This window comes from Balaenoptera physalus, assembly GCF_965194825.1.
Source record: "Balaenoptera physalus genome assembly, chromosome: 1".
Taxonomy (NCBI): Eukaryota; Metazoa; Chordata; class Mammalia; order Artiodactyla; family Balaenopteridae; genus Balaenoptera; species Balaenoptera physalus.
Window position 1 is genome coordinate 170720604 of NC_138882.1, and position 10272 is coordinate 170730875.

A 10272-nucleotide genomic window follows, 5' to 3' on the forward strand; every position below is an offset into this window, starting at 1 on the left:
CACATACCCTAGAGCCCATGCGCCACAACTACTGAAGCCCCCATGCTCTAGGGCCTGCGTGCTGCAAATACTGAAGCCCGCGTGCCTAGAGCCCGTGCTCCACAACAAGAGAAGCCACTGCAATGAGAAGCCCGCACACCACAACGAAGAGTTGCCCCTGCTCGCTGCAACTAGAGAAAGCCCACGCACAGCAACGAAGACCCAACACAGCCATAAATAAATTTTAAAAATATATATAAATATTTTTTTTTTTTCTTTTTTTTTTCTTGGCTGCGCCGTGCGACACGTGGGATCTTAGTTCCCCGACCAGGGATAGAACCCTTGCCTCTTGCATTGGAAGCGTGGAGTCTTAACCACTGGACCGCCAGGGACGTCCCAGGATCCATTTCTTTCTTTTTTTTTTTTTTAATTTATTAATTTATTATTTATTTTTGGCTGCATTGGGTCTTTGTTTCTTCGCCCCTTGGAGGGGTGGGGGCTGGGGAGGCTACTTTACATTGTGGTTGCAGGGGCTTCTCATTGCAGTGGCTTCTCCTGTTGCGGAGCATGGGCTCTAGGCACGCGAGCTTCAGTAGTTGTGGCTCCCAGGCTCTAGAGCGCAGGCTCAGTAGTTGTGGCACACAGGCCTAGTTGCTCCGCCGCACGTGGGATCTTCCTGGACCAGGACTTGAACCCATGTACCCTGCACTGGCAGGCGGATTCTTAACCACTGCACCAGCAGGGAAGCCCAGGATCCATTTCTTAATACCTCAATATCACTCATGGAGGTTGATATAGTCCCTGGGGTGACAAGTACTCAACAAAAATCTGTTAAATGAAAAAAAGAAATAGTGCTTAAGGTAACACTTGAAAATGGGTAAGATATAACTGGACAGAGTAAATAATCCTCCCAATCAGGATGGGGTGGAAAGAGGCAGAATCTGATCTGGCTGACTTGGAGGGGTTCTGAGGAAGGGAGTGGCAGGAAAGGAGGCAAGCTGAGGTCAGGTCAGCATGGTGTAGGTGTGCAACAGGCAGCGCCATAAGGCCTTGATGCTTACTATTCCACATTCAGGTAACGTCTCTTTATCTAAATGCTAGTCTACCCCCTAGAGTTCCTGGAAACCTCTGCTACCTTTTATGTTTTTCATTCCCAGATGCCCTTCACACCTGAAAATGCTCTAGTCCCAAGATCCGTCTGCTCCTCTGTCTACCTTCCCTCCTTGCTTCCCCAGCTGCCTCCTCCAGTGGCTCTAGAGACATGACACGGCCATCTGGGACAGAGACTTATCTCCTTTCAGTCTCTGGAATGGTGAGGAAGGATACTGCTGTTGCTAGGTTACTTAAGCTGTCAGCACAGACTTTTAACAAGACTCTTATGCTCTAACTGTAAGACAACATAGGGGCCTTCCCTGGTGGCGCAGTAGTTAAGAATCCGCCTGCCAATGCAGGGGACACGTGTTCGAGCCCTGGTCCGGGAAGATCCCACATGCCGCAGAGCAACTATGCCCGTGCACCACAACTACTGAGCCCGTGTGCCACAACTACTGAAGCCCACACGCCTACAGCCTGTGCTCTGCAACAAGAGAAGCCACCGCAACGAGATGCCCACGCACTGCAACGAAGAGTAGCCCCTGCTCGCCGCAACTAGAGAAAGCCCTCGCGCAGCCCAACGCAGCCAAAAATAAATTAAAAAAAAAAAAAAAAAAAAAAAGACAACGTAGGCCTCCAGCCCCTCTTTATTTTCTCATTTGGACCCTTGTGACAGCCTCCTAACTGGCCTCCCTGTTTCTAAAATGCATGCCTGTTCCTATCTCTCATTTAAAATACTTCACTTGTGGAACTTCCTTGGTGGTGCAGTGGTTAAGAATCCACCTGCCAATGCAGGAGACGTGGGTTCGAGCCCTGGTCCGGGAAGATGCCACATGCCGCGGAGCAACTAAGCCTGTGTGCCACAACTACTGAGCCTGCACTCTAGAGTCCGCAAGCCACAACTACTGAGCCCGTGTGCCACAACTACTGAAACCCGCACGCCTAGAGCCCGTGCTCCCCAACAAGAGAAGCCACTGCAATGAGAAGCCTGCATCCCACGACAAAGAGTAGCCCCCGCTCACCACAACTAGAGAAAGCCCGTGCGCAGCAACGAAGACCCAACACAGCCAAAAATAAATAAATTAAATTAATTAATTAAATAAATAATAAAAAATAAATAAATAAATAAAATACTTCACTTGTTCTTCACAGCTTCCAGAAGAGGTTCAGACTGGGAACCTTTGGACCAAATTTGGTCCACAGATATGCTCATGTGCTTTTGTTTGTACACATTTAAAACAAACAAACAAACAAACTTGGGCCAACATTTTAAACCTGGGAGATTTTACATAATAATCTAAAGTTCTGGCTTCTCTTTAAAAACTGATAGATGGGGCAAAAGTCATCAGCTGGAGCTGAGTCAAGATGTTAGACAGTCCATACTCTCTAGTAACTAGAGACTTGGCATCTAGTTCAACACAGTTCCAATCACTCTTTTTTTTTTTTTCTCCAGCCATTGGATTTTTTGACCCTGGCGCCACAGAATTGCTTAGTACATCCAATCCTTGCTGACCTCTCCAGCTCTAGCTCCCCTCTCTCACACCTGTGAACTTTATACTACAGCAATACCTGCACACTGAACTACTTATATTTTCCCCAAACACACCATATTGTTCTTACCTCTCTGCCTTTTTGTATATGTTCTTTCCTCGGCCTAGAATGCCAGTCCCCTCCTGAACTCCAGGCTAAATTCTATTCAATCTTTAAAACACTGCCCAGATATCACCTCTAGAAAACATTCCAAGGCTCCCTTCCACCTTCATACTTTATTATCTCTGCACCTTATACATTTTTTCACTGTTGCACTTACACACTGTAGTACAATTTATTTGTGTACATGTTAGTCACCAGCACTAGAGTGAGCTCCTTAAAAACAGAGAATCTCTATCATTTACAGTGCCTGCCACATAACAGTCACTCAACACATTTGATAAATGAGTAGTTGAAAAAATGAGATAATGAATGACATATGGGGAACCAGAGCTGACGAGGTTAGGGAGGGGTGACATTCCCAGTAACTCACATAGATTTCCATCTTTCGGTAGAGACCATAGTTAAGGAGCAAATTGTGAGTCATGCGGATTCGGTGAGGCTTCATTGGGTGGCCTTGTCCATAATAGTAATTTCCAACATCCCCTGAAGAAGAAAGAGTGACAGTTTCAGTGACACAGTTAGACATACACTCCCAGGAGAACCCATGAATTTTTACAACAAATTTCTAGGCAAACTCTCTTCCTGGTTCATCCTAGGCTCCAAGATTCTCTCCCACCTCAAGGAAGGGTAACTCCAAAAGAAAAAACAAACAAAAAGCAGGGGACCTTGGTGAGATGAGCACTTAAGGATGTCTGTCTAGCCCAGTTTTTTCCCCTGGAGCCTACAGGCACTAGGATAGTGTGAGGAGGTCATTCCAAAGCTACTGGGGAACAGCAGCGAGTGAGGTGACTCACCTCACTATATCTCCAAGGAATTCAACTCCCACAACTCTCAAAATAACCATCACTACTTAGAATTACTGTAAGCCACAGTTCATCTCTTGCACATCATGACACTTTACGGTGTCAACGTACACTCACATTCATTTTCCTACTGGATTCTCACAAAAACCCTGTAAAACAGTTAGGACAGGGAGTATTATTCCCAGTTTATAGATAAGAAGACTAAACTCACCATCTCTTGATTCATCGATAGCAATAACCTTCTAATTGGTCCCTCTGCCTTCAATTCAAACTATCTGCCACACGGTTACCAGTTATTTTCCTAATATACAGCTTTGATAACATCACTCGCCTACTCAAAAATCCTTAATGGTTCCCCATCCCCTACAGGATAAAGAATAAAGAACAACTTCAGTAGCCTGGCATTAAAGGAGTTTCTTAATCTACTTTTCCAACTTCCTACCACCACCACCCTGCCCCAGCACACACATGCGCATGTGCGCGCGCACACACACACACACACACACGCACACACACGCACAGACGCACACACGCACTCACTCTCTCTCTCTCTCTCTCTCTCTCTCTCTGTTCTAGACATGAGCAGGCAAATTATGGCCCTTGGGCCAAATACAACTAGCTGCCTGTTTTTTGTATATAAGATGTTATGGAACACAACAATGCCCATTAGTTTATATATTATCTATGATTACTTTCACATTATAATGGCAGAATTGAGTAGTTAAATAGTTACCACAGAGACCACCTATATGGTACACAAAGCCTAAAATATTTACTATCTGGCCCTTTACAGAAAGTTTGCCAATCTCTGCTATAAACTCACTAGATTATTATCAGCTTCCTGAACATGGCATTCACCTTCACACCAAAGTATCCTTTGTTCAGACTGTTCCTTTGACCTGGAATGTCATTCCTTCTCTGATGATCCTCATACTACAAAGCCCAGCTCAAGCTCCAACCATAGTCCTGATCAGAATAAATGGTCTTTTCCTCTGCATGCAATTTATATATGGCATGTAATTTTGTTTTGTATCTAAATTATTTACATATCTATTTTATGTCTACAAGACTAGCTCCTTGAAGGCAAGGACAAATATGCCCTGTACATCATAAAGGCTCAATAAAGATTCAAGGAACTGAGGTGAGACTCAGAGAAGTTATGTGCCTGCTCAAGATCACACAGCTAATGAATGATCTGGGAGTCAACCCTTCTAACTCCGAATCCGGAATGCTAAAAACTACATTGGGTTTCCCAGGTACCTACTTCAGTTCGCACTTAATCTAAAGGGCTCTGTGAGTCTACTTGGTAGAAAGTTCCTGGAACAATATTTCAAAATCACGTGAATTGCACACCCAAAGTTCTCTCTTTGGAAGTCCATCAGGATGAGGCAGATCTTTCAGCACCAGTGAAAAAAAGGCCCCAACCTCTTAATCATTGATTTGGTAGTGCCAGAAACAGGCTTCATTCCAGGGAGCAATGCACTGCGGGGAATGCCACCAACAGCATCCAAGCCACACTCCAATTCTCTTTGGCACAGACATGGCCTGGGATAATGGGAAACTTCTAAACAGTTGGATATTTAGGATCTCATCCTCTTCTCTCTCTTTTTAAATAAACCTTATTTTATAGAACAATTTTAGATTTACAGAAAAGTTGCAAAGAAGTACAGAATTCTTAGATACTACACTACTATTTCCCCTACTACTATTTTACATTAGTAAAATAAAAAGTATTTGTTACAATTAATGAAGGAATATTGATACATTATCATTAACTAAAAGTCCATACTTTATTTAGATTTCCTTAGTTTTTACCTAATGTCCTTTCATCCTCTTCTCTTAATCTTAGTGAGGCCTGTGCTCTCAGCCAGAGCCACAAGCCAGAGCACAGCATGCAGTGGCATTCAAGGGGGACGCTTGTCCCATACAGACACAGATTTTGAGACGCAGTAGCAGGGAAGGCAGGCAGAAAAGTTTGTTCCCAGGGCTCCTCAGACAACCTTATCAGCCATGGTGGGGGGTAGAACAGGTTCTCAAGGCATTGGCAGAGACATCCAGATGCAGACCCAACTTGTGGGCAGTCAGGAGTCACAAGGTCATTACTATGCGATATAACTGGCTTCCTGCTTACCCATATCTCTGGCCTATCAATCCAGAATCCAGCCAAGGTTTAGACTTGGGGAACTAAGATAACTTATCTAGAAAGCTAAGGGAGTACCTGAGGGTGGGGCCCAAAGATACCATTTTCCTTAACAGTTTTTAATCAGGTTGCTGAGAGACTTTAAAAAGAAATAATGCTTTTATATAGAATTGGCCCTCCCCATCCACTAACCCTGGCTAAGGAGGGCCTACTATACTATGCAATTTTATGTAAGGAATTTGAGCATCCTTTTGATATTTGCACTGGGGTCGTGGAACCAATCCAGCTTTTTTAAACTTTTTAAAACTTTTTTAAAAAGAGCTTTTTGCACTGTCCTCATAGTTTCTCAATTTTATAGGGGAGTGACCTGAGGCCCGGAAAGGTAAAATGACTTGCCCAATACTTCAAAGCTTCTGAGTGGCAGAGCCAAATCTGAGTCCCAAACTAGTGACCTCACTGCAAAACTCACAAGTAGTTTCTCAAAAAGTAAGAAATCTCCCTTCTCTAAAGACTGATGTCTTTCCACTTTTTCTCTTTTTAAACTGAGAGTGTAGAGATCACAAAACTGTGCAAACTGATAAGGCTACAAAGTCACAGACGCCAGCATCAAATGGACCCTCATCACTGTTCAGCAATCCTTCCAATTTTTTTTCCTGGCTCCCTCTTTCATAACAGCTATCTCTCTTCAAGATTCCTACTCTACCAACTGCCCTCCCCCACTCTCAGGAAAAGGAATATTCTCTTACCTCATCTTGAAAACTCCCTCCACTTTCTCCCCATCATCTCCCCTTCAAACTTATCTATCTCTGAACTTTTCCTTGCCACTTAACCTCTCGTCCCAGAGGAACTTCCCCTTGCAAGACTAGCATCCCTACCTGTGCTCTGGTTTCCATCTCACCTGGTCTCTTCTCAGGGATCTCCATCATTACTAGCTCCTCTCTCCAATATCTGGCTATTTTCCATAAGAATTTGCATATACTCAACTCTCAGCCACTACATCTCCCCTTTATCAACAACCCTCTCTCTCTGCCCCAACAAGCTTCCTTTAGAAGATCGGCCTAGGAACTTCCCTGGCAGTCCAATGGTTAGGACTCCGTGTTTCCACTGCAGGGGGCACGGGTTCGATCCCTGGTCAGGGAACTAAGATCCCGCATGCTGCGCAGCGCTGCCAAAAATAATATAAAAAAATAAAAATAAAAAAAGTTCAACCTAATGTCTCCTCTTAACCCATCCATTCATTCTTCAATCTACTGCAATTCAGCTTCAGTTCCAAACCCTGCACAGGAAACAGCTGTTGCCAACACTTGGCCACTCCCTCCCTCTTTTGGCTACTGCAACCCAACACTTTTTGGTTCACTTACATCCCTGGTCATTCCCTTTGTATCTTTATTCATTTAATCAACAAGTATTTCTTGAGCAAATATGTGCCTCCTATGAGCTAGGCACTGTTTTGGGGACTGAGCGTACAAAGGTAGACAAAACATGATCCCTTTCCCTAAGGAGCTTACTGTCTTTAAGAAGTATGAACAAGTAAATGGGCAATTCCAATACACAGTGACAAATGCTATGGCAAGGGAGTGCAGAGCATGAAGAACGCTAGACTTTTTCTCAGTCCACTTCCTTAGAATTCCGCCCTGGACCCTCTTCTTTTTTCAACCTATACAACTTCTTACATGGGATGCGAGGGTGACTGCATCCTCTTCTATAAATAAAATTATCACCTGTATGTATGTATTCTGACAATCACCAAAAATCTCTATCTTCTTGTTTGTCTTCTAAACTGCAGACCTGAATGAATGGCCAACTGCCTACTGGACACCTCTACTTGGATACCCCCCAGACATCTCAACAAATATTTCTTTAAAAAACAAAACCCGGAACTTCCCTGGTGGCACAGCGGTTAAGAATCCACCTGCCAATGCAGGGGACACAGGCTCGAGCCCTGGTCCGGGAAGATCCCACATGCCGCGGAGCAACCAAGCCCGTGCGCCACAACTACTGAGCCTGCGCTCTAGAGCCCGTGAGCCACAACTACTGAGCCCGCGCCTAGAGCCCGTGCTCCGCAGCAGGAGAAGCCACCGCAGTGAGAAGCCCGTGCACCGAACGAAGAGTAGCCCCCGCTCACCGCAACTCAAGAAAGCTGGCGCACAGCAACGAAGACCCAAAGCAGCCAAATAAGTAAATAAATAAATAAAACAAAACCCAAAGTTATCAACTGATACTGCCTTCTACAAACACTCAGCATCAAACTGCCCAAACCAGAAACTTGGGATCCTTGTCTTCTTCCTTACTTCTCCATTCATGAGTTTAATTTCTGTCACAGAGTGATAGTTCCAAGGTATAAATCTGATGATGTCACTAACCTGCATACAACTTCAATGATTCACAAGTGCCCTCAGAATAAAGTCCAACTTCCTTAGGGTGTTATGCCCAGCCCTTCATGATCTGGTCCCCATTTACTTCTCCAGCCTCATCACTTGCAACCTTTCTCTCACCCCTGCTCTCTACCTTCTAACACTGTGCCCTCAAATCTATGCCTCCACCGTTCTGTACATACACCTGCCGTTTTTCAAACGTGCTGTCCTCTCTCTTACCTCTCAACTTGCTCTTATTTTTGCCCTTCCTGGGCCTGGCTAATAACTCCTGTTCATCAGGTCCTAACTGAGACGGCACCTCCTTGCCTGACTCCTCAGGCTGGGCGGGTATTTCTTCTCTGTGCTCCCAGAACACTCTGAGCTGTCCTTCCTCCCAGCCTGATAGTGGAGAGCAATTCTTTGTCAATGTCTACCTGCTCCTCCAGACTGAGAGGAAGGTGACAAGTGCTTTGGTCTTCCCATGGCCCTAGCCCCTAAATGCTACCTAGAACAGAGGAAGTTGCTGCTCCACAGATCTCTGTTCAATGAAAAAGTTTGTTGTAACAAGTTGCATCCTTCTCCTTCCAACCTCAGGGGTCCCATTTCCCAGCAGCAACTGCAGGGCCTGCTAGGAGACGGGGAGGGATGCTGGTGAGCTCTGATGGCCTCTCACCAGAACAGATGAGGAAGGAAAGGGGCAGTGAGAGACCTTCGGATTCTCAGCAGTAACATGTAACCCTGAAACCTTCTCCACCAGATTCTGCCTCTCCCCTCGGACTCAGCCTCCCCTCTGGGAGGCCGCCGCAAACTCCACATCAGACTTCATAAGTCCCCTCCAAAGTGACCTCAGGTTTCCCCAGGCGACCCTCTCAGCCTCGATCTCCTTCCCCTCAGCCTCCTCCCTCAGGCTCCACCTCCTTTCCTCTTAGCCTCCTCCCTCAGCCCCGACCACCTTTTTTCAGCCTCCGCCCTCAGCCTCGACCTCCTCTCAGCCTCCTTCTCTCAGCCTCCTCCCTCAGTCTTTCCCCAGAGCCTCAGCCTCCCCCCTCAGACCTCCTCGGCTCCCTCTCCCAGATCCCGCCTAGCCCGGCCCCGCCCCCGCCCCCGGCGCGAGGACTGTGCTCACCGTCGTAGTAGTAACAGACTTTCCTCCTGGTGCCCTGAGTCTGCGCCATCTTGCTCGCCTCCCGTCCCTCCCGTCCCTCCCGTCAGTCTGTCCGTCCACCCTCCCGCGCCCGCCGTCGGCTCCGCTCAGCGTCCGACCCAACAGAGAGGGGGCGGGCCTCCAGCGCGTTCCGCCCGTCCCCGCCCGGGCTCACCTATAGCCGCGCAGCCCGGGCACCGCTCCAGCCAATCAGAGGCGGCGGGACGGCCCGGAACTCGGCGGGGGGCAAGGGCAGCCCGGCGAGGCCTCGGAGGGCCCCCTGGGCCTGTACCAAGGTCCGCGACAGGGGGTGGGGCTGCCCTAGGACCGTACCATTCGTCCCGGGGGAAGAAAGCCGGACTGCAAACTTCGCTGTCCCATTCGGCTTTGGGAGAGTGCTTGGAGATCAGAGACCAACTTTGTCATCTGACAGAGGCCTACGGTGGAAAGTGACTTGCGCAAGGTCACTCAGCTGAGTTTGGAGCAGGAGAAATAAATTGACAAAGGACAGGAAACTGCTGTAGGCCAAACGCTGTGCAATAGCTTTACCGACATTATCTCAGTCATCTCCGTTATTCTTCACGACGGCTTTGGAGGGGGGCTTTTTAATCACCATTTAACAAAGATAACGAAGTTCGGAACTTTGTGGCTTCCTCAGAGTCACACAGTAATTACGTTCAATTTTCAATCGTAATTTTTTGAATGCCTACTATGCACCAGAGGCACATTAAAAAAGTGGCAGGGGGCTTCCCTGGTGGCGCAGTGGTTGAGAATCTGCCTGCCAATGCAGGGGACACGGGTTCGAGCCCTGGTCTGGGAAGATCCCACATGCCGCGGAGCAAATGGGCCCGTGAGCCACAACTACTGAGCCTGCGCGTCCGGAGCCTGTGCTCCACAGTAAGAGAGGCCGCAATATTGAGAGGCCCGCGCACCGCGATGAAGAGTGGCCCCCTGCTTGCCGCAACTAGAGAAAGCCCTCGCACAGAAACGAAGACCCAACACAGCCAAAAATAATAAAAAAACATAAAAATAAATAAATTAAAAAAAAAAAAGTGGCAGAACCCAGCCTTTCTTACTCCAAAGCCTACGTCCCTGATGCAGTCACCT

The 10272-nt window shown here is 47.0% G+C and overlaps 1 protein-coding gene and 1 long non-coding RNA gene across 3 annotated transcripts in view; one reads left to right on the forward strand and one right to left on the reverse strand.

The window, feature by feature from the left end:
- LOC309637447 overlaps positions 1-3088 on the forward strand; it is a 188285-nt gene extending 185197 nt beyond the window's left edge. Inside the window, exon 5 of the long non-coding RNA XR_014250547.1 lies at positions 38-3088. This is a non-coding gene — a long non-coding RNA (uncharacterized lncRNA). The remainder of the gene's footprint in view (positions 1-37) is intronic.
- HDAC1 (histone deacetylase 1) overlaps positions 1-9314 on the reverse strand; it is a 42466-nt gene extending 33152 nt beyond the window's left edge. For both annotated transcript variants that reach the window (XM_082411526.1, XM_082411525.1), the window contains exons 1-2: positions 9148-9314; positions 3095-3207 (exon numbers count right to left, since the gene is read on the reverse strand). In XM_082411526.1, the coding sequence (XP_082267652.1) occupies positions 3095-3207; positions 9148-9196 (162 nt within the window). In that variant the 5' untranslated portion in view covers positions 9197-9314. The remainder of the gene's footprint in view (positions 1-3094; positions 3208-9147) is intronic.
- Between the last annotated feature and the right edge of the window lie 958 nt (positions 9315-10272).